The sequence below is a fragment of the Oryctolagus cuniculus genome, chromosome 12 (genome assembly GCF_051225735.1).
Source record: "Oryctolagus cuniculus isolate XC-2025 breed Fujian yellow rabbit chromosome 12, ASM5122573v1, whole genome shotgun sequence".
Taxonomy (NCBI): domain Eukaryota; kingdom Metazoa; phylum Chordata; class Mammalia; order Lagomorpha; family Leporidae; genus Oryctolagus; species Oryctolagus cuniculus.
Window position 1 is genome coordinate 106,429,185 of NC_142878.1, and position 23,800 is coordinate 106,452,984.

The window sequence follows — 23,800 nt, forward strand, 5'->3', positions numbered from 1 at the left end:
CTGACTTTCAAATAAATTAATAAAACTTTTTTTAAAAAAAATAGAACATCCTGAATCTGTGAAAGGACACCAGCAGAAAAACTGCAACCATTGCAGACATAATGATGAAATATGGAGCTCTGTTTCTTTAAAGTCAGAAACAAGGCAGGAATGAACCCTCTCACCGTGTCTATTACACAGATGTCCTAGGAAATCTAGCCAAGGCAATGTAATTCAGCAAGAAGGAAGAAATATAGAGAGTAGATAAAAGAAACCTAACTTCCCGTCTGAAGACGACATGATTGCCAGTTACTGCATGGCATCACTAAGAAGTGAACTGAGCAAGACCACTGCTGCAAATGAGATCAACCTAATTTTCTTTCTTTTATTAATTAAAAAAGAATTGTATTTACTGCTTTCTAAGGCCAGGGTTTTAAAAACAACTGTTTTCATTTTATTTGAAAGACAGAGGGAGACAGGAGCAGAGAGAGAAAGATGTTCCATCGGCTGTTTTCCGTCCCAAATGCCCACATCAGCAGGGGCTGAGCCAGTCCCAAACCAGGAGCCTGGAACTCAATTAGGGTCTCTCACGTGAGTGGCCAGGACCCAAGTACTTGAGCCGCTTTCTGCTACCTCCCATGGTGCACGTTGGCAGGAAGCTGGAATCCGAAGCACAGCTGGGACTCTAAAACACAGCCATTCCAACAGGGAAGCACATCTCCCAAGTGGTATCTCAGCCGCTGAGTCAAACACTTGCCCCTGAAATCACTGTTTTGTCTATTTACTGGTAGTTAGCATTTGGAAAATGGCCTTTGAAATGCCATTTAAAAATATCATCTAAAAACATTAAAACACCCATTTTTAGGGACTGGCATTGTGGCACAGTGGGTTAAGTCACTGCCTATGACACCAGCACCCTATATCAGAATGCCAGTTCAAGTCCCAGCTGCTCCTCTTCCAATGCAGCTCCCTACTAATGTGCCCCTATTCAGTCTTAAAAAGGAATGAAATTCTGATACATACTACAACACTGATGGACCTTGAAGACATGTTAAGTAATGAGATATAGGTATTACATAGTAAATGTTTATTTACTATATTTATTAAATATAGTCTATCTTTCCCACAGAAGACAGAAAAGAAAAAAGCATCATAAATAGGAATCATAAAACAAGACAGTGAAAATTAATGCTAAAAAAAATCAGTCATGACCACAGTAAATTCAATTTGCTCTAAGGATGTTAAAATAAAAACTGTTAGACTGAATTTTATTAAAAGCCCAACTTTGTTTACACGTACACTTAATGAAAACTTGAAAGAAAAAAAACTACACTAGTCAAATACTCAACAGGTGCAAGGTGGTAAAGCAACATTAACGTCTGATGAACAGATATGAAGGCAAAAAGCATCAGGGACGAAGATCTCCATGTAATGATAAGTGGGAAACTTCACCAGAAGACACGATCATTCTGAAGTTATGTAAGCTTAATAACATTGCTTCAAAATACTTAAGCAAAAATTCACAGAAATTGTAAGATTTTAATGATCCAAAATAACAGCAAGAACATTTGACAAAGCTCTTTGGTTTCTGATAGATCAAACAGACAAAAAATAGTAAGGATATAAGACAAAAAATAGTAAGGATATAAAGCTTGATCTAATTTTTGGACAGATATAAACTGTTGCATTCATCAACTAAAAAAAAATCCACTTTCTTCTCTGGAACACATAGGTCATTGAAAACTGTCCATCAATCAGGCCTCAAAGCAAATCTCAATGAACATGAAAGAACTGATATTACATAGTCTCCAAATGCAAACTATTAGCTGGAAAAAAAAAAAAGAATCAATGAGCTAGAAATTAGGTAAGAAAAAACTGAGCTCAAAGAGAGCACAATGAAAGGAAAAGAATATAACAGGAAAAAGGACCAAAATAATGCGGCTAGAAGAAATTAAATATGTAAAACCAAGGTGGGAAAATCCGGCCTGTGGCCATATAAAGCCCACAAAATCATTCAGTCTGGCTCTGCTAAGGCAACCACAGGCATGACTCAAAGGTTAATAAACCTATAGCAGACTGATTTTTTTTAAAAAAAAGACTGATTTATTTGAGAGGGAGGGGGAGAGGGAGGGAGAGGGAGAGAGGGGGGAGAGGAGGGGAGAGAGGTAGAGAGGAGGGGAAGAGAGGAGGGGGGAGAGGAGGGGGAGAGAGAAGGAAGGAGGGGGAGGGAGGAGGGGGGACAGGGGAGAAAGGGGGGAGAGAGGAAAGGGGAGAGAGGAGGGGGGAGAGAGGAGAGAGGAGAGGGGAGAGAGGAGAGGGGAGAGAGGAGGGGGGAGAGGGGAGAAAGGAGGGGGGAGAGGGGAGAGAGAAGGGGGGAGAGCAGGGAGAGAGGGGAAGAGAGGGGAGGGAGGGGGAGAGAGGGAAAGAGGGAAAGAAGGAGAAAGAGGAGGGGGGAGGTGTGGGGGGCAACTCGGACTAGACTAAGTTACTGGAATTAAGACTTATTCTATGCATCTGCTCTCCCACAATATGGCACTGAGAAGGGAGAACCAGCTTCTACACAGCTGCCTCCAGTTCAACCAATAAACTGTAGGACCTACTCCTGATTGGAGGAGAGCAGCCTACTCGGCGTGTGGGTAGCAGAGTTGGGATTGGTGGAAGAGGACTATAAAGGAGGAGAGAGACAACATGCACCAGGAACATCTAAGGGGAACATCTATTTGAAGGAACACCTGTGCAGCCCCCGAGAGAGCCGGCCGGCGGTGTGCCGCTCCCCCGCGGAAGTGGGGAAAGTGGCAGGGGGAACCGCCCTTCCACGGAGGTGGAAGGGATGGTAGCCAACCCGGGAAGAACCAGCAGCAAACCCGGGGAGGGCAGAGCAGACGAAAGAACAGCGCAGGGTCCTGTGTCGTTCCTCCATGAAGAGGGGGAGCGACAGGAGGTGGGGGAAGAGAGAGAGAGAGATCTTCCATCTGCTAGTTCACTCTCTAAATCAGCAGCTTTACCTGCTATGCCACAGTGCTGGCTCCAAGTGGACTGCCTTTTTTTCTTTTTCCCAAAGATTTATTTATTTGAAAGGCAAAGTTACAGAGAGGAAGAGAGAGACAATCTTCTATCTGTTAGTTTACTCCCCAAATGGCTACAACAGCTGAGCCAACCTGGAGGCCAGAGCTAGGAGCCTCTTCTGGTCTTCCACTGCTTTCCCAGGGCACAGGAGAGAGCTGGATCAGAAGTAGAGCAGCTGGGACTAGAACTGGAGCCCACATGGGATGCTGGCACTGCAGGTGGTGGTTTTACTCGCTACGCCACAGTGTCAGCCCCGCAGACTGATTTTTATTTTTTAATTTTTTTTATTTTTTGACAGGCAGAGTTAGACAGTGAGAGAGAGAGAGAGAGAGAGAGAGAGAGAGAAAGGTCTTCCTTCCGTTGGTTCATTCCCAAAATGGCCGCGCAGCCGGCACGCAGCACCGATCAAAGCCAGGAGCCAGGTGCTTCCTCCTGGTCTCCCATGCAGGTGCAGGGCCCAAGGACTTGGGCCATCCTCCACTGCCTTCCCGGACCCCAGCAGAGAGCTGGATTGGAAGAGGAGCAACCAGGACAGACTCTGGTGCCCCGACCGAGACAAAACCCGGTGTGCCGGCGCCGCAGGTGGAGGATTAGCCAAGTGAGCCGTGGAACCAGCCTTTGACTGATTTTTAAAGTGATAATTTTGTATGGCCTGTGAATTATGTTATAAATACCCCAATGGCCTGTGGCAGAAAAAAAGGTTCTCCATCCCTAAAAACCATACTTAAATAGAGGGTCTTCAAAAAGTTCACAGGAAATACATATTACGAAAAACTATATGTGGATTTCAAACATTTGTTGCAACAGAATACATCTACTTTTTAATTCCATTTTCCATGAACTTCTTGAAGTACCCTTGTACTTCACACAATTTCCATTATAGTATATCTAACTGCTATATTAATTCACTCATTTCACTAGAGAAAAATGTACTGGCCACAGATGAGATTATTCCTAAAAGTTCACTATTCAGTTAATTATTTATTGTTGTTTACCACAGTCAAGGCAGTATCCTAGGTGGTGGTATGTACTGAGTGGGGAATATTTATAGTCCAGTAATAGCACTGGGTATATAAATGACCCAGAATACAAAGTAATAAAATTCACGTATTTCTGTGGCAGTTCAGAGGCAGGAGAGGTCAATTCTAATTCACCGTGGGGTGAGGGATTCAGGAAGAGGTAGCCTGGAAATTTACGCGGAATTTGGATTTGGAGAGATAAGAAGAAAGGGCGGGAGAACAGCTACAAAGTCAAGGCAGGCAGCATATGTAAAGTAGACCTAACATCAACAGAGAATGACTCTGGGTAGAACACAGACCAAGGGGGAAGACGCGGCCAGAGGGGCGGCCTGGAGCCAACTCAGCTCAGTGGAGCAAAGACCCTCTTCACCGGGGTGAGCCACCACCGAGACCAAGACAGAAAAGGCTTTTAATTATCACACCTATTTCTTCTGATAGCCACTTCAGTTTCATTTTATGGAAGCCAAGTGCCGAGCCGCTCAGGAAGGATTCAGAATGAACACACCGCGGGGCTGGGGAACCCTGGAGCCGTATTTAAAGGTCATTTCTTTCTTCCTCCTGGATGTATGACTTAATTTCTTGTTTTCTTCTTATTATTCTTTTTTTTTTTTAATATAAGATCTTCCCTGCCTCCTTTTGGAGGTTTTTGTGAGGATGAAATGTTAAAATGTAAATAAATAAGTGACAAGGCTAGCAATGAAAGCACGAGGGGCCATGGAAATGTCTGTGATGTGCAGTGGGGGGTGGTTTCACACTTACCCACAGAGGCAGCTGGTGGTGGCCAGTCCCTGCTAGTCTGCCCCTCCCTCCTCTTCCCTTCAGGCAGGTCTTCAAAAAGTTCATGGAAAATGTGCATTACCGAAAAATGATGCACGGATTTCAAATGCTTTTGTACCCAAATAAGCTTATCTGTTAATTCCATTTCCCATGGACTTCTTGAAGTATCCTTGTATATTTACTGCAGAGGACAAACTCCTAGGCACCATTCCCCATATGAAAATCCTTAAAACCTACTGGAGATAATTATTACTTTTCTGCCTCCTCTCTCCCAGACTAAATCCCAGTGTCTTTGAATTTTTCCTACAAATTTTATTTTTCTATCCTTTCATTTAGCAAGATCTTAAATCTAGATTCTACACTTCTCATGATCCATGTCCATCTTACAAACTCTTGGGATCTCTGGTTGTTCCAGCTCCATGGTCTGTGAGCCTCACTGTTGAATTTGTTGGTAACTCCTATACTAAACAAGTTTTACTAGATGTCCTTAAATCCCGTTCAATCAAACTCACAGAAAGCCAACCATACAAGCACTATTTTGAAGTCTTACTGATCACTGGCTGTGTCTCTGCTCCCAGAGTGAAATCACGTATTTTTAAATGACAGTGGCTAAAATGCCCTTTATTTTTCTTTGCCATCAACACTATAAAAACTTAACTCTTCACTTTCTCTTTTTGTTAATTCAAGTGTAAGTTTTGGTACCAACTTGGTTATCACGTATTTAAGTGTTCTAAATTCAAAGTATCTCATGTTGGGCTTTTTACACTAGTGAATTCTCCAGCTGTTTTGACTTTAACACCAAATAAACACAGATAGTCTTCTCTAAATTGCTAAAAATCAGAGAGTTCACAAAAATGGGTTATTAGAGACTAAAAACTACCACTACAACTTTCAAAATAAGTGAATTTTTACTCACTACTTTCTTTTGTTTAAAAGTTATAATTTTGCCCTACATAAATATAAAGGCTATTCCTCATGCTTCTTCATCTTGTACTTTTTAACTTTTCATCACTTCTCAAAGAATAGAATTACCACCCCCACCCCCGCCAGTCCATTTCACTCACCTACAGAAAGGGCTGGGAATAGTAGGTATCACGTAACAAATCCCCCCATTCAGGCAGAATGACCTGTGACTGGAACCACAGGGCTCTTCGTGATCTAAAACACATACATATATGAAAAAGAGAAAGGCAAATCGAAGCTTTTCTAATGGGACAAGAAATAGGAATGAGTATCTTTGAATGAAGTCACAATTTAAAAAATTAAAATGAATTTTTTTCTCAAATTTTTTTTTTTTTTTGGACAGGCAGAGTGGACAGTGAGGGGGAGAGAGAGAGAGAGAGAGAGAAAGGTCTTCCTTTGCTGTTGGTTCACCCCCCAGTGGCTGCTGCGGCCGGCGCACCGCGCTGATCCGAAGCCAGGAGCCAGGTGCTTCTCCTGGTCTCCCATGCGGGTGCAGGGCCCAAGCACTTGGGCCATCCTCCACTGCACTCCCGGGCCACAGCAGAGAGCTGAACTGGAAGAGGAGCAACCGGGACAGAATCTGGTGCCCTGACCAGGACTAGAACCCGGGGTGCTGGCGCCTCAGGCAGAGGATTAGCCTAGTGAGCCACGGTGCCAGCCTTTTTTTCTCAAAATTAAACACTTCATCTTATTCTTTATTTGATAGGCATGGGTATATATATCCCTTTGAGAGAAAAACTAATCTCTCCTAAGGATATGACCATTAATTATAATGCATTTAGAAGCTATGTAACAGAAATGGCATCTCTTCATCAGATTAAAAACATGATTAGATCATAGTATAAACCCAGGGTCTTGCTGAATACAGAGATTCCGTAGTATCTGAACTTCCCTGTGCTAAGAGTGTTTTTCAATCCTTATTTTTCCTATTAGGTCTCAAGTACATGAAAATTTGAAATTGTGGTGAGAAAAAGATAATTATGTTTTGATTTCCAAAATTATCTTTGTCATACATAATAATATTTAATGTTTTTAAGGTAATAGCTAGCAACTGTATATGGTTATCTTCTTAGAACTCTACCTATAAAATACATGAAATTTGTTTTCACATTAATAAGAATAAAAGAAAATGAAAGAAAAATCCTGAAGCAAGACTGAAAACCTAAGTGAGTACTTGCTACACAGCCAACACTCTCAACACATTAAGAAACCAGTTTCCCTTCTCACATCGCAGTCTCTGAGCTGTCCACTGTCTTTCTGTCCTTGCCCACCCCCCTCCCTGGGTAACTCCCCTTCTTTCCTGGCCTATCCTCACACTCCACATTAAAAAATGCCTTTCCTTCCTGCTTTCCTTCCACTCATGGTCACCAAAAATGTTGTACAGAAAAAAAATTTAGGAACAACAATAGTCAAATTGGTTTAGTCAATGTACTACTGTGGTACAAGAGAAAACTGAATATTTTGTCTTTCAGCCTTAACATCGGAATGCTATTGCTTTACAACTGCACATTGTTAGTCCCTGATTGTTTCTGTCTAGGAAGTGACCTGAGTCATGGAATATGAAGAAGAAGAAAATGGCATTACTTGGATTTGGCATCCAATTTGGCATTAAAAAAAAAAATACACTAATGGAGAAAATGTTTCTAGCATTTTTGCCACTAAGATTATCAAAACCTATTGAAGTATAATTGTTACAAGCAGATGTCTCTGAAATCAGAACTTAAAGTTTAAAACTTTCTTTTTAGAATTGAAAAATACCTGTTTTAGCATCACATTATAACTATATAAATATAAATAGGAAAACAGAATTACAAAGAATTTAAGAGGTAAAAAGACAAAGTAAACCAACCAGAACTAATTCTTTGGGATTTTTATACACACACATACACACACATTGCCATGTTTCTTTATAACAAAATGACTCTTAATAAGGTTATACAGTTTTTCAGGAATAATTTGGCTGTCAAAATCCCAATTAATATTATATTACGTAAGAATCGCAGGAGGCATCACTGATGGCTTTCTACTGAGGGCGGAGTGCAGCTCTGTCACAGAGAAATTAATGTGCTTGTTTGCAGCAGATTCAGTCAATGTAGCTCAACACCTGGCACTGTATCAATAAGGAAAACTCATCTAGCCTGAACTACTATCTCTGAACCTATTTTCATTCTTACTCCAATTTCATTTACGTATTATTTGTGAAGTTGATATCATAGAGTAAGCTAGAGTTGATCAGTTTGTAAAAATGAGTAAAACGTAAGTCTAAAATAAAATATTATGATATAAAGAAATCTTTCAAAAATATTTCATATTTTTGGAGTGGTTTTAGGTAGGGAACAATATAGCTTTGTGTTATATTTTATTGCTATGTGATACACACTAATAAAAGTATAAACTTATAAGAAATTACCTGTTGGCATCTTACGCTTTAAATAGTTTCATCCTTGGTCAAAAGATTAAGGTTGGAAAACAGCACCTAAAATGGTTTAAAATTAATAATTTATGAAAAATTATCATCCTTTGAGAACATTACAAAATGTCAAATATTCTAATAGTTAAACTCTTAAGGCTAAAAATAACTGAGACATATACTAGTGACAAAATTGTTTAGTTCGGGCATATTTTTGGTCCTTGTTACATATTAATAAAGAAACAGATAAAACTAAAAGACCAATATTAAACAGCATAAATGCACTAAATATAATGTAACTTAATCTTAAATCTTTCTCTGCAGGAAAGTGTAAGAAGCCTTGCTTTTTATAAACATTTTTAATGGAGTAATGAGCTACATGACGTACATATGAAAGACAGGCAGCCAGCGAAACTGAGGGACCTTAATTGACTCCTTGCTTTTCTATAAAGCCTATTTATAATCTGACTTTTAACTAGAACAGGTAACTTCCAGTTTCTCAATTCACTGAAAATAACCAAACATACTATAGAAAAATCTCCACCAGCATTTAAAATATTGACATTTCTATACATACAAACTTTAAAAGTTTGATAAAAACACTTTTAAGTTTACTACAGGTTGCACATCGCATTTCGGCAACCTACCCCTGCCCTTTCTTTTTAAAAATGTCTGGCTTCCGGCAAAGCACAGGAGCTGCTGAGACACACTTATGTGTGAAGTTATCTGCTGTAACCGAAACAAAGGAGCTTAAAAATGCACATGGAGAGATGAATCATTTATACTTACATTATGATTACACACTCTCAATTCCATTTTACAGAAAAGCAACTCAACTCCTAAGTTAAGCACAAAGATCTATAACAGGAATCTCAATGTACAACTTCCTACTAACACAGGAGTAATAATCGAGGTCTTCTCCCAAAGCCAAACAGAGAGGAGAGAGAGAGAGACAGAGAGAGACAGAGAGAGACAGAGAGAGAGAGAGAGAAGCACTAAACCTATTTTATTTGAAATAATCACTGGTTCATTTTGCCTGTTTCCCAAACAAATAAGGCTTACCTCAATAAAAAACTTACATTCACAGACACAAAAATTTTGTTGTTACATATGCAGTGTTGAAAGTTTTGGAGCACTGCAGAGTACCGCAGCTGTGACTTGCATTTACGACGTGTCAAGAATCTGATTTCTAAGGTTGCAGTGGGGGTGAGGTGGGGGCAGGGCAAGGTGTGCAGAGGTCACGCTCCAGCAAGGGCACCACCCCTTCTGCACAGGCGTTCAGAGTTGCAAATGGAGCAAAATTTTACTTAGAAAAGTAGCCATACTAAGCTGTACTCCCAACCCAATGTCCAAGTTTTAAAGTTATGAAATAAGCCACATTCTTTAGACTCCTCACTCATCTGTGCATGTCTGAATCATTAAAGAGTGTTGTGTAGGTTTGCAGAGAAAAGGAATTTTAATGAGGAGCTAATAGACAAGGGTTCCACAGGGGTTTGCTTTTTTAAAAAATAAATTTCTTTACAAGCCACATAAAATTTATATGAATAATTACTTGAGAACTTATAAAACTGAAAAAAGCTAATAATAGCTACACTAGAACATGTAATACCATATGCAACTTGAGTATAAACCCTGAACTCTGCTAATTCTGATGACAATATAACTACCTGAAAACCATGGCAAAGCTTTTACACTATACATTAAGGAAAGCTAAGTTTTAAACATTGTAAATAATTTTAAAATAAGACTAAAACTATAATTTTGTTTAAGTACAGGGTTCTTTACCATGTACTTATTTAAGTATTCTAAGTGTTCAGGTGGTTTTCTTTTCTAAAACCACAATTCAGATATCACTGCTTAATGTAAATGCCAAAGCCAATAATATTTCATTCTTTTAAGAAAATATTAAATTCATACAATCACATACTGTAACAAGAATTCTCTTCAATGTTACATATTATCACTCACATTTAAAGGCATTTTTATATAGCTGTAGTCATTTATATATGCACACAAAGACATACAAGCAAATAAATCACTCAGCTTAGAGTGCCTAATTCTAAAATGATGTTTTCATGAAAAGTCAGTATACTTCATTACTTTATTTGAACTATAGAACTACAGTGTCTGCTAATGAGAAAATGACTACTCAATTGTACATGGGAGAGAGTCTGTGACATTATCCACTACACTCAAGATGCATTTTTTAGGAGACCTTTATGATGGCTTTGTATTTTTTGCACAATGCAAACAGTCTTTGGGATTATGTGATTCTGAAGTGGAAAACCTAAAGACTTTTCAGGCCATCAATTCACTCTAAATTAAAGACTTGGTCTTTAAGAACAATTTATTTCCCTATCTACCTATCAACAAATACGTACTAAGTAAGCCACAACCCTTAAACAAATGATAGTCTCTTGTTGGGCTGCGGAATGACGAACCCATAAATAAGTAATTACAAAAATGCTTTCACTGACTCACAAGCTGTATTTTTTCTTACATAAATTAGAATTTTATGTGCTTCAACCTAATATTCCCGTATATTAACACACACTAAAACAAGGCTTATTAAAGAAAAGCAGGGAAAGACTCCAAGAGTATTATCTGTGCTTAACCGTAAAAAAATGAGAAAGAGTTTGTAAACAGAGACGGATAAATATTCCAGAGAGAGGTAACAGCCTGTCAAAGGCACAGAAGAAACCAATGCCAGTGTTGTCAGAAGACACGGGATGGGTGCGTGTGCAGGTGTGTGTGGGTCTGTAAGAGGGTGGGATGGTGGAGGAAAGAGTGGCAGGAACACACAGTGTCAACAAGCTGCGTCTGGACTGCAGTCTTTCTCTGACAGGCAGTGGGACACCTCGGAAGGGGCGTTAGCAAAGGCGGGAATGGTCACATCCTCATTTGAATGTACTCGATCTAGGAGACAGATCAGAACCTGTAGAGGAAACAGCGTTAGGTACAGCAGTTTAGAAGTTATTTTAATAATCAGGGACAGGGAGGAATTAAAGCAATAGGAATCTGGATAAAGGGAGGGGTTGATTACAGGTGTAAGTATGAGGTGAACCCACAGAATATATGAACATGGTAAGAAATAAAAATCAAGTATAGTTTTCAACAAATGCTGAAACTGCACAAGTAAAGCAAACGCTATTTAATATGCTATTACGGAAACGCATATTAAGACCACAATGAGATACCACTTGACACCTACTAGAATGGCTGCAATCAAAATGATAGACACTAAGTTTTGGAAATGGTAAGAGAAACTGAAATCATCATACATTACTGGTAAGATTATAAAATGGTACAACCACTGTGGAAAGTGGTTTGATAGTTTTTTAAAAATCTAAACGCAGGGGCTGGTGCTGTGGCATAGCGGATAAAGCCGCCTTCTGCAGTGCCAGCATCCCATATGGGTGCCAGTTCAAGTCCTGGCTGCTCCACTTCCAATCCAGTTCCCTGATGATGTGCCTGGGAAAGCGGCAGAAGATGGCCCAAGCCCTTGGGCTCTTGCACATACATGGGAAGTCCAGAACACGCTCCTGGCACCTGGCTTCAGAGAGGCCCACTTCTGGCTGTTGTGGTCATTTGGGAAGTGAACCAGCAGATGGTGACTCTTTCCCTCTTTCTCTCTCACTTTCCTGCTCTCACTCTCTCTCTGCCTCTGTTTCTTTGTAACTCTGTGTTTCAAATAAATACATCTTTAAAGAAAAACCTAAAAACAGATTCACCATATCATTTATCCAAGAGTAATGGAAGCATAGGTCTACTCCAAGAATTACATGCAAATGTTTAGAACCACTATTCCTAGTGGCCCCAAAGTAGAAACAATCCAAATGTCCATCAACTGATAAACCGATTTTTTTAAAGGGATTTTTTTTTATTTGACAGAGTTACAGACAGTGAGATAGACAAGAGAAAGGTCTTCCTTCCATTGGTGCTTCCTCCTGGTCTCCCATGGGGTGCAGGGCCCAAGCACTTGGGCCATCCTCCACTGCACTCCCAGGCCACAGCAGAGAGCTGGACTGGAAGAGGAGCAACTAGGACTAGAATCCGGCACCCATATGGGATGCTGGTACCACAGGTGGAAGATTAACCAAGTGAGCCATGGTGCCGGCCCCTGATAAGCAGATTTTTAAAAATGCAGTATAGTCATATAGAATACCACAAAAAGTCCTCAAAAATTTCAGGGAAATACATTCTATGAGAAAACTATGCATAGATTTCAAAATTTTCTGCAATAAATAAACTTTTAATTTCATTTCTATGGACTTTCAGAAGTACTCTCATATTTAGCAATAAAAAAAAATGAAGCACTGGGGCCGGCACTGTGGTGTAGTGGGTAAAGCCACTGCCTGCAATGCTGGCATCCCATATGGGCATCGATTTGAGTCCCGGCTGCTCCACTTCCAATCCAGCTCTCTGCTATGGCCTGGGAAAGCAGCAGTAGATGGCCCAAGTCCTTGGGCCCCTGGACCTGTGTGGGAGACTTAGAAGAAGCTCCTGGCTCCAGATCGCAGGTGCAGCTCTGGCTGTTGCAGCCAATTGGGGAGTGAACCAGCGGATGGAAGATCTCTCTCTCGCTCGCTCTCTCGCTCCCTCCCTCCCTCCCTCCCTGCCTCTCCTCCTCTCTCTGTGTAACTCTGACTTTCAAATAAAGTACGTAATTCTTTTTTAAAAAATGAAGCATTAGTGTTTACTATAGCAGAGATGAACTTTAAAAATCTACTAAAAGACTACTCACAAAGACCACATATGATTCTATTCATTTGAAACATACAGAAAATGCTGATCTACAAAAGTAGAGAGTAGATTAACAGTTGCCTAGGACTGGGGCTGGAAATGGAAAATGGCTGCAAATGAGCACGAGGGCTCTTTCTAAGGTATTCCAAAATTAGACAGTGGAAAAGGCTGCGCACCTGCTTAGTTACTAACAGTCACTGAATTAAAGTTTAAATAGGTGAATTTCTTGGTATGTAATTATTTTAATGAAATTAATCAAGAACAAAGGGATGCAGACATAGATTTAATAAGTGAGATGAAGCTTTCCGTTTTGGACATGTTCAATTCTAAGTGCTACTAGGACATGCAGAAGGAGAGCTGTGAAAATCCAGATCCTGCTTCAAGACAACAAGGTAAGAGGAGAGGTTTGGGACTCAGAAGCACATGGTGGCTACTGAAGCCATTTATGAAACCAGTTACGTGAGCCGGTTCAGAGTGTGCACGCGCTGTGCAAGACAGACGCCACAGGCTGATTTCTGGAAAACACCAACACTGAAGCACGGGGTGGAGAAGGAGCCTGGTAAGAAACAGCAGAGAAATGGATGAGAAGAGTAGAGTCACAGCCCCCTCTCAGAAGGAAGCTCCTGTTTTTGTTTTCTGTTTACCTCCAAATTCTCTCTCAATTTCTTTTTTATTTTATTTTTTTGACAGGCAGAGTGGACAGTGAGAGAGAGAGACAGAGAGAAAGGTCTTCCTTTGCCGTTGGTTCACCCTCCAATGGCCGCTGCGGCCAGCGTGCTGCGGCCGGCACACCACGCTGGATCCGATGGCAGGAGCCAGGCGCTTCTCCTGGTCTCCCATGGGGTGCAGGGCCCAAGCACTTGGGCCATCCTCCACTGCACTCCCGGGCCACAGCAGAGAGCTGGCCTGGAAGAGGGGTTTACTACTCAAATGGCCTCAACCGCTGAGGTTGGGCCAGGAGCTTCTTCTGGGTCTTCCACATGGATGGCAGGGACCCAAAAACTTGGGCCATCTTCTGCCACATTTCCCAGGCCACTAGCAGGGAGCTGGATTGGAAGTGGAGCAGCTGGGTTGCGAACTGGTGCCCATATAGGATGCCGGTACCGCAGGTGGCGGCTTAAGCTTGTAGGCCAGAGCACTGAATCCAGTTGCAATTATTTTTTAGTGTATTTCTTTATTTGAAAGGGAGAGAGAGGATGAGAGGATAAGAGAGAGAGAGAGACAGATATATATATATATATATATATATATATATATATATATATGAGAGAGAGAGAGATAAGAGAGAGGGAAAGAAGGGTTAAGGGGAGGGGGGAGAGAGGGAGAGGAGGAGAAAATGAGAATATGAAAGAAAGAGAATGAGAGAGAATATCTTCAGCCTCAGGGCTAGGCTAGGGCAAAGCCAGGAGCCCAGAACACCTTCCTGGTCTCCCACATGGGTGGCACAGACCCAGGTGCTTGCGCCATCATCTGCTGCCTTCCAGGGCACCCGTTAGCAGGAAGTGGAATGAGAAGCAGAGGCAGGACTCAACGCCAGGCATTCTGATGTGGGCTGCAGACATAGTGGCTTAAACCATGTGTCACAAACAGCCTCCTCTTATTATTTTTGACCCACAGTTGGTCGAATCCACAGCATGTGGAACCGTGGATACAGAGGGCCAACAATACCTCTAGGTCTTAAAGAACCCAGGTCAGGTCTCAGCTTCCTCTCTTTCTCATGCGGAATAATAACTGCACCACTTTCCCCTCATCTTTTTCTCCCCTTTCCTTCTTTGCTAGTTACACCTTCACTCTCAACATCATGAACATTTCAACATTTCACATTCTGTTCAATAACCCTTCATTATGTAAATATCACTCAGGGCAGATTCACACAGCACGCAAGGGTAACATTTCCTCTCTTGTAGCAGTGTCAGGATACGCAGCCACTTCTAAGATACTATTCCCAACAGCAAGAGAAAATATTGTCTTTTCTTAAACTCTGAAACTGACTCTTAATTTGCATCTTGTCTGCACCGTGTTTCTCTTTCAGTTTTGAGTCTTCCTATGCTGCCTGAGGGGGAGATGCTAAAGAATAAAGGGGTTCACCATGACACTGTAGGCACTCAGCTTCTTAATCCTACCATTCATAGCATGGAGGCCTCTTGTTTTCTGAGACATCCCTTTCCACAGCTCTCTCCTACCTCCTGCTCAAACCTGGACTGAGTGCCCTCTGGAACTGCTGCCGAACTCCGCTGTCATTCTGAAGACGCCCCTCACTGACCCGGGTCGACTCATCTCCTAGATCCGGTACCTTCTGCTTCGTTCTTCAGGCTCTCATTTTGCAGGAGTATATCATCAACTACCTTCCTAAAACAGAATGTGGTCAAACTCTGTGTTCTTGCATGACTAAAGACGTTCTTCTTCTTTTACTTTTGAATATTAATATTTGATTGGTGATACTGATTTATGTGGAAAATAATTTCCTCTCAATTTGCACATTATTTTTGTTTCTGGATCCAGAAGTACAGATGAGAAGTCTGATACCAGTCTAATCATTAAGACTTCGTGGGTCACCTGCCCCCCCCTTGTGAAGTATTTAGTCTTCTATTTTCACTTAGAGAGCTAAAACTGCATGAGAACAATACCTAGTCTCACCCTCAAAAACATTTTCTCAAATAGTGCTGGCCAGTTCTTTGAACCCTTTCTATCTGAAGGCCCACGTTCCCTGCCCTTGGGAAATTCACCTCTTGTTTACTTGGGTCATTTGTTTCCCTCCATTACAAAACTCACAGTATTTGGATGATGGCCACTCGACATATTTCCCTTTTGCATCTTCATTTTGTCATAACTTCTTTTTCTTAAAAAAACAATGTTTTGGGAATCCATTTCCACTGTTCTTTTTATCCTTGCCACTGAATTTTGTTTAACTTAAGTGGTCATATTTTTAACCTATAAAAAGCTCTTTGTTCTCTATTATTCATCTTTCACAGATGTTCTTGTTTTAGGGATGCGACAGCATCTCAAACCTCTCACAATGTACGTATTAGAAAATATCTCTAGGTTCTGTTTGGTTCTCTGAATCCTTCCAGGATCCGGTTTTCTGTTTCCTTGGTCTTCTCTGATATGTTGCCTTTCCTGAAACATATACGCCTTTGTTGTCTGCTCATACTTCTTGGTTGTTTATTCTCAGATGATTATTCCAGGTAAGAAGTGGGGATTCTCCTGATGTTGTGTAAGATCTGTTTCCCAACAGACCTCACACTCCAAGTGGGAAGCGGGGTTGGGAACTCTGTGTGCCTGGCTAGAATGCTGGATTGGCAGGCTTGCTTTCAGCAAGAGTTGGAAGGGGCCAGGCAGCAGACTGCGGGGCTGTCAGATGACAGAACGAGGACCTTCTCTGCAGCAGGTGTAAGCCAATTACAGACCACAGGCCACACTGTTCTTATACAACCCTTGAGCTAAGAATATTTTTCATGATTTTAAAAGACTGTAAACCAAAAATACAGAGGAATGTGTCCCAGAAACTGCTACAGTATGAACGTCTGTGATCTCTCACGCTGAAACTGAATCCCCAATGTAAAAGTATTAAGAGGCATACCTTTCAGAGGGGATTAAGTTACCAGGGCTCTTCACTTTCAGTAAGATTAAAGCCCTTGTAAGAGGCTTCATCATGCTGTTTTAATTACTATAGCATTATTGTATATTTGAAATCATGTATTGACACAGCAGACTCATAGAATGGCAGATGTCCCAAACAGCACTCTGGCCTCAGAATCAGCCCTTAAGGCATTCAGATCTGGCTGAAGAGCCCATGAGAGTATTTTAGGCATGGAAAGCCAAGACACTGTGGCAAAAACAAAATCTATATGAAAGATCTCTGCAAGTGAGATCCCAGTGGAAAGAACAGGTCAAAGAAGGAGGTACCTTTCTCTGAGGGAGGAGAGAACTTCTACTTTGACTATGACCTTGTCTAAATAAGATCAGAGTCAGAGAACTCAAAAGGCTTCCACAGCCTTGGCAACTCATGGCAAGAGCCTCGGGTGATTACTGACGCCATAAACAAGAGTGTCAATTTGTTAAGTCAACAACAGGAGTCACTGGGCACTTACTCCTCATGTACGATCTCTGTCCTAAATGTGCTGTACATTGAGATTTAATGCTATAACTAGTACTCAAACAGTATTTTATACTTTGTGTTTCTGTGTGGGTGCAAACTGTTGAAATCTTTACTTAATATATGCTAAATTGATCTTCTGTGTATAAAGATAATTGAAAATTAATCTTGATGTGAATGGAAGGGGAGAGGGAGCAGCAGAGGGGAGGGTTGCGGGTGGGAAGGAAGTTATGGGGGGAAAAGCCATTGTAATCCATAAGCTGTACTTTGGAAATTTATATTCATTAAATAAAAGTTAGAAAAGAAAAGAAAAAAAGAAATCATGTATTGGGAAGCCTCCAGTTTTTTTGTTTGTTTGTTTTTTGCTCAGGATCACTTTGGCTATCCTAGGTCCTCTGTGATTTTGTACGAATTTTAGAATTGTTTTTCCTACTTCCAGAAAGAATGTTGTTAGTATTCTGATAGGAATTGCAGTGAGTCTGTAGATTACTCTAGGTTGTATAGATATTTTTTAAAAAGATTTATTGGAAAGGCAGAGTTAGAGAGAGAGACAGACAGACAGAGGGAGGGAGGGAGGGAGGGAGGGAGAGGTTGATTCCGTCTGCTGATTCATTCCCAAATGGCTGCAAGGGCCAGAGCTGGGCTGATCTGAAGCCACATGCTTCCTCGGTCTTCCACATGGGTGCAGGGGCCCAAGTACCTAGGTCTTCCTCTGCTGTATTAGCAAGGAGCTGGATTGGAAGTGGAGCAATGGGGACTTAAACTAGTGCCCATAAGGGATGCCGGTGCTGCAGCATCCCATATTAGAGTGCCAGTTCAAGACTCGGCTGCTCCACTTCCAATCCTACTCCCTACTAATGCACCAGAAGGGAGTGTGAGACAGCCCTCATACTTGGACCCCTACCACCCACATGGGAGGCCCACACAGAGTTCCTGGCTCCCCATTTCAGCTTGGCCTATCTCCAGCCACTGTGGCCTTTGGGGAGTGAATCAGCAGATGGAAGATTTCTTTCTCTCTGTATATCTGTCTATTTGTGGCACTCTGCTTTTCAAATAGACATAAATCTTTTTAAAAAAAATGGACATAGGACCTGAACAGACGTTTTTCAAAAGAATAAAAATGTCCAACAAATGTAAAAAAAAATGCTCAATATCACTAGCCACCAGGAAAATGCAAATCAAAACCACAATGAGATATCACTTCACCCCCATGAGAATGGCCATCATCCAAAAGACATAGAAAGGCAAATGCAAATAATTGCAGCCACTGTAAAAGCAGTATGGAAACTTCTTAAAAAACTAGAAATAGACTTGACGGATAGTCCAACAACACCACTACCAGGTAAATACCCACAAGACATGAACTCATTCTATCAGAGATAGCTACTCCATTATGTTTATAGCAGCACTGTTCACAGTAGCCAAAATATGGAATCAACCAAGGTGTCCATTACCAGATGAATGGCGAGAGAAAATCTCTCTTTCACATGCGCACGCATGCACACAACACACACACACACACATGAATAGTATTCAGCTATAAAAAAGAATGAAATTCTATCATTTACAGCAAAATGGTTGGAACTGGAGGTCATCAAGTTGAGTGAAATAAGCCAGACACAGAAACTCAAGTACTGCATGTCCTCCCTCATATGTGGGAGCTAAAATAGAAAGGAACGAAGGGAGGGAGGGAGGAAGGGAGGGAGGGAGGGAGGGGCGAAAAGAAAGAGAAGTCAGGAAGGAGAGGAGAGGAGAGGAATGCTTCAGTATATCAGTTTTGCTGCAAATACAAAGTTTTGTCAAACTGTTTTAAATACTTGTCAAACAAATTAATAGGAATTATATACTGCTATAGTTTTAATGATTGTGATTATTCTATTTATTTTTTTAAAGATTTTATTTATTTGAGAGGTAGAGTTACAGACATTGAGAGGGAGAGACAGAGAGAGAAGTCTTCCATACGCTGGTTCACTCCTCAAGTGGCCGCAACACCACAAACGCACCAATCCGAAGACAGGAGCCAGATGTTTCTTCCAGGTCTCCCACGCAGGTGCAGGGGCCCAAGGACTTGGGCCATCTTCTACTGCTTTCCCAGGCCACAGCAGAGAGCTGGATTGGAAGAGGAGCAGCTGGGACTAGAACTGGTGCCCATATGGGATGCCCGCACTGCAGGCGGAAGAGTAACCTACTGCGCCACGGCGCTGGCCCAATTATTTTAAAATCTACTTTATGTGAGTGACGTTGAGCATCTTATCCTTTAATTACTGAGTATTGCTCATATTGCTCACTTCCTGCTGGACTACAATCTTTTTTTTTTATTTGTTGAACTTTTTATTTGACTGTAATATAAATTAAAAATATGTTATCTTAAAAATATTTTAAAAGAGGCCAGCGCCGCGGCTCACTAGGCTAATCCTCCACCTAGCGGCGCCGGCATACCAGGTTCTAGTCCTGGTCGGGGCGCCAGATTCTGTCCCGGTTGCCCCTCTTCCAGGCCAGCTCTCTGCTGTGGCCCGGGAGTGCAATGGAGGATGGCCCAAGTGCTTGGGCCCTGCACCCCATGGGAGACCAGGAAAAGCACCTGGCTCCTGGCTCCTGCCATCGGATCAGCGCGGTGCGCCGGCCGCAGCGCGCTGGCCACGGCGGCCATTGGAGGGTGAACCAACGGCAAAAGGAAGACCTTTCTCTCTGTCTCTCTCACTGTCCACTCTGCCTGTCAAAAAAAAATTTTTTTTAAGAGAAAAAATAACAGGGGTTTCACACTGTGCTCCCTTTTTTTTCCCCTAAAGATTTATTTTATTTATTTGAAAGGCAGAGTTACAGAGAGCGGTAGAAAGAGAGAGAGAGAGAGAGAGAGGGAGAGAGGGAGAGAGGGAGGGAGGGAGGGAGGGAGGTGTCCTCCATCCGCTGGTTCACTGCCCAGGTGGCTGCAAAGGCCGGAGCTGCGCCGATCCAAAGGCAGGAGCCAGGACCTTCCTCCAGGTCTCCCACGCGGGTGCAGGGGCCCAAGGACTTGGGCCATCTTATACTGCTTTCCCAGGCCATAGCAGAGAGCTAGATCGGAAGTGGAGCAGCAGGGTTTTGAACCGGCGCCTGTACAGGATGCCGGCGTTTCAGGCCAGGGCTTTAATCCTCTGCACTACAGTGCTGGCCCCTGTGCTCCCTTTTTTTTGCACTTCCGTCCCTTCCGCCATGTGCAGTCGTGGTGCTCATCCCCTCCAGAGTGTGCCACGGCAAGACACCATTCTGAAGGTGGACAACAGCCCTGACCAGGTGCCAACCCTGCAGGTACCATAATCTGGACTCACCACCCTTCAGAGCTGTGAGGGACAGTCACCAACTGCTTAACAGTGGAGGGTATGCTCTGAGCAACGCTTCGTCAGATGGCCTTGTGTGACCTTCACAGAGTGCCTTAGATCCACACACGCAGGCCATCTAGTACCGCCACCATGGGACATGCAGCCCACCATTGACTGAGATATCACCAGGCAGTTCAGGAATATAAGCTTCCATCATTTATAAATTGCCTAGTTTGTGGAATTTTGTAATTGCAGCACAAACTAAGAAATCATAAATTTATATGGGCTGAAAAATCTCAAAGTATTTCACATCTGACATTTAAAAGAAAGTTTTCTGATCTCTGTTCCAGAGCCAATAGTCATACTGACAGTCCTGACTTCATTAAATTTCTTCAGTAAAAGATTCTCCATTTTCCCCAGGAGTATACATGTGACTCCTTTTTCCTGGCCCACTCTGCAGAGAAGAGGCAAGTGGAAGCTACTGTCACAGCTACTTTGTTTTTTCAAGATTTATGTATTTATTTGAAAGGCAGAGTTACAGAGAAGGAGAGGCAGCGGCAGAGAGAGGGAGTCTTCCATCTGCTGGTTCATTCTGCAAACGGCAGGACAGCCAGGGCTGGGCCAGACGGAAGCCAGGTGGCTGCAGGGGCCATGCACTTGGGCCATCTTCCGCTGCTTTCCCAGGAGCATCAGCAGGGAGCTGGGTCAGAGGTGGAGCAGCCGGGACTCACAGCGCTCATATGGGATGTCACTGGGCAGGTGGTAGTTTAACCCACTGCGCCTCAACGTCAACTCCAATATGTTTACGCTTCCTTTTCCTTCCACTGCTGTCACTTATGTAAATTGGCTTTTGGAATAAGACAACCAAGGCTTTGCAGTACTATACTCTTAAAAATTGAGTTCATGAAACCCACACCTTCCTAGATGCATAATTATCATAGAGCAAATGGTCGAGAAGTCGCAAATTATCTAATCAGATTTTTAAAGGGTCTCCTGACTTAGGTAGGTATTTATCACACCTATTTCACAGGTGAAGAATTTATGGATTAGAGCAAATTATGGTCTATGGACCAAACCCAGTCCTCCACCTGATTCTGTATGGCCTTTGAGCTAAAAATGCCTTATATTTTTAAATAGTTGGAAGGAAAATGAAGACTGTTTTATGATATGAAAAACATAAAATTACATCATTTTTTGGCCAGCGCTGTGGCCCACTTGGTTAATCCTCCGCCTGCATTGCCAGCACCCTGGGTTCTAGTCCCAGTTGGGGCGCCGGGTACTAGTCCCGGTTGCTCCTCTTCCAGTCCAGCTCTCTGCTGTGGCCCGGGAGGGCAGTGGAGGATGGCCCAAGTGCTTGGGCCCTGCACCCTCATGGGAGACCAGGAGGAAGCACCTGGCTCCTGGCTTCAGAATGGCGCAGCGCCGGCTGTGGTGGCCATTTGGGGGGTGAACCAACAGAAGGAAGACCTTCCTCTCTTTCTCTAACTCTCTGTCTCTCTCTCTCTCTATCTCTGCCTGTCAATAAAATAAAATAAAATCATATCATTTTTCATAAATAATGTTTTACTGAAACACAGGCATATTCATTTACTTATCACTCATGCCTGCGTTCATTCTACAATGCAGAGGTAAACAGTAGCATCAGAAGCCAGCCCACAGAGTCTGAGAGAGTCATTATTTGGCCCTCTACAGAAATCTGCCCAACTCAGCCCAGGAAACAGCAATCTGCTCATAGCACAGAGCGAGAAGAGCCTGGAATGAAAGCACGAGCACGACACTCTAATTCCGACACTTTGCCTTCACTTATCTTGCCCGGCATTTACGAAACATGAGTTCAGCTGATCACGTATCTCAACAAATTACCAATTCAGATTACTTATGCTTGCAGATATAAGCCAATGTGAAATAAAGGCACAAGAATTTCCAAACAAAGTGAGAATAAACAAAAATTTGATCAATCTAGAAAGGTAGAAAAAGGCAAAAAGAAAAAACATAGTCAATTTAAAGAGCATTAAATAAATCAACAATATTAACTCCGCAAAATCAATAATCAAAATAAATGTAAGGAGCCGGCACCGCGGCTCACTTGGCTAATCCTCCGACTGTGGTGCCGACACCCCAGGTTCTAGTCCCGGTTGGGGCACCAGATTCTGTCCTGGTTGCCCCTCTTCCAGGCCAGCTCTCTGCTGTGGCCCGGGAGTGCAGTGGAGGATGGCCCAGGTGCTCGGGCCCTGCACCCCATGCGAGACCAGGAGGAAGCACCTGGCTCCTGGCTTTGGATCGGCGCAGCGTGCTGGCCGTAGCGGCCATTTGGGGGTGAACAATGGAAAAAGGAAGACCTTTCTCTCTCTCTCTCTCTCACTGTCTAACTCTGCCTGTCAAAAAATACATAAATAAATGCAAGGGCATTAAATTTTCAGATTGACAAGTTTTTAAATTGAGTAACATAAAATAATAAAACACAACACTTAACATTCAGCTTTATACTGTTTGCTAGAGACATATCTAAAAAACTGACAAAGTTAAACAAGGTAAAAGAATAGGAAAGGACACCTCAGCCAAATGCTAACCTAGCACATAGAGCAGTACCAATTCTAGACAACAGATTTCAAGGCTAAATGTGAAACATGACAAAAAGAAGTGGCTTATACTGATACCAGATAAAAGCCACCAAAAGAAAATAGTCAGATGTCTAAGGACACTGTTTTGAAATAGGCATGTAAATAAAACTAGATAAAAATATAAGATAACAGTAAATCCACAGTTAGACTGTAGGTTATTAATATATCTTCCTCTGAAATTAACAGAAAAGGCAGAACCAGGAAAAGAACACAATTAGCAAGCTTCATCCAACAAATATTCTACATCTTTATCCTCAAATAGGATGTGCATATATTTTTTCATGCATACAGAAGTCTACAAAAGACACAAAAAATGAAGCTACAGCTAATAGACCACATTAGTCCTATGACCGGTGACTGCAATAAAACCACGGTCTCTCTCATATTGTCACTGTTTGCTCCTGGACTATTTTGCAGAACACAGATACAAACCATGGAGCAACTGCACATTCGGTCTTCAAATATTTCAGGCAGGAAATCTTCATGAAAGACAAATGTGAAAGTTGGCGCTGTGGCACAGCGGTTAAAGTCATCACCCATGGTGCCAGAATCCCACATGGGCGCTGGTTCAAGGCCCAGCTGCTCCATTTCTGATTCAGCTCCCTGCTAATGCCCTGGGAAAGCAGCAGCAGATGACCCAAGTGTGTGGGCCCCTGCACTCATGTGGGAGACCTGAGCAAAGCTCCTGGTTCCTGGCTTCAGACTGGTACAGCTCCCACTGTTGTGGCCATTTGGGGAGTGAACCAGTGGATGGAAAATTTCTGTCTCTGCCTCTCCCTCCTTTGTAACTCTGCTTTTCAAATAACTAATCTTTATTTTTAAGTCAA

The 23,800-nt window shown here is 42.3% G+C and overlaps 1 protein-coding gene across 40 annotated transcripts in view; it reads right to left on the minus strand.

The window, feature by feature from the left end:
• The window catches only part of NRG4 (neuregulin 4), a 155,593-nt gene that overhangs the window by 70,143 nt on the left and 61,650 nt on the right, over positions 1–23,800 (minus strand). For 31 of the 40 annotated variants that reach the window (XR_016218405.1, XR_016218404.1, XR_016218407.1 and 28 more), the window contains 2 exons: positions 8,215–8,280; positions 5,906–5,999 (listed from right to left, as the gene is read on the minus strand). The exons of 1 other annotated variant lie outside the window; for it this stretch is intronic. Coding sequence is in view for 16 of the 39 variants with exons in the window: in XM_089310825.1 (XP_089166951.1) it covers positions 5,906–5,999; positions 8,215–8,224 (104 nt within the window). In the remaining 23 variants the exon portion in view is untranslated. Of the gene's footprint in view, positions 1–5,905; positions 6,000–8,214; positions 8,281–8,861; positions 9,399–11,016; positions 11,150–23,800 lie in introns of those variants that run through there. 8 more of the 40 variants (XM_089310822.1, XM_089310813.1, XM_089310824.1 and 5 more) reach the window with 5 other exon arrangements.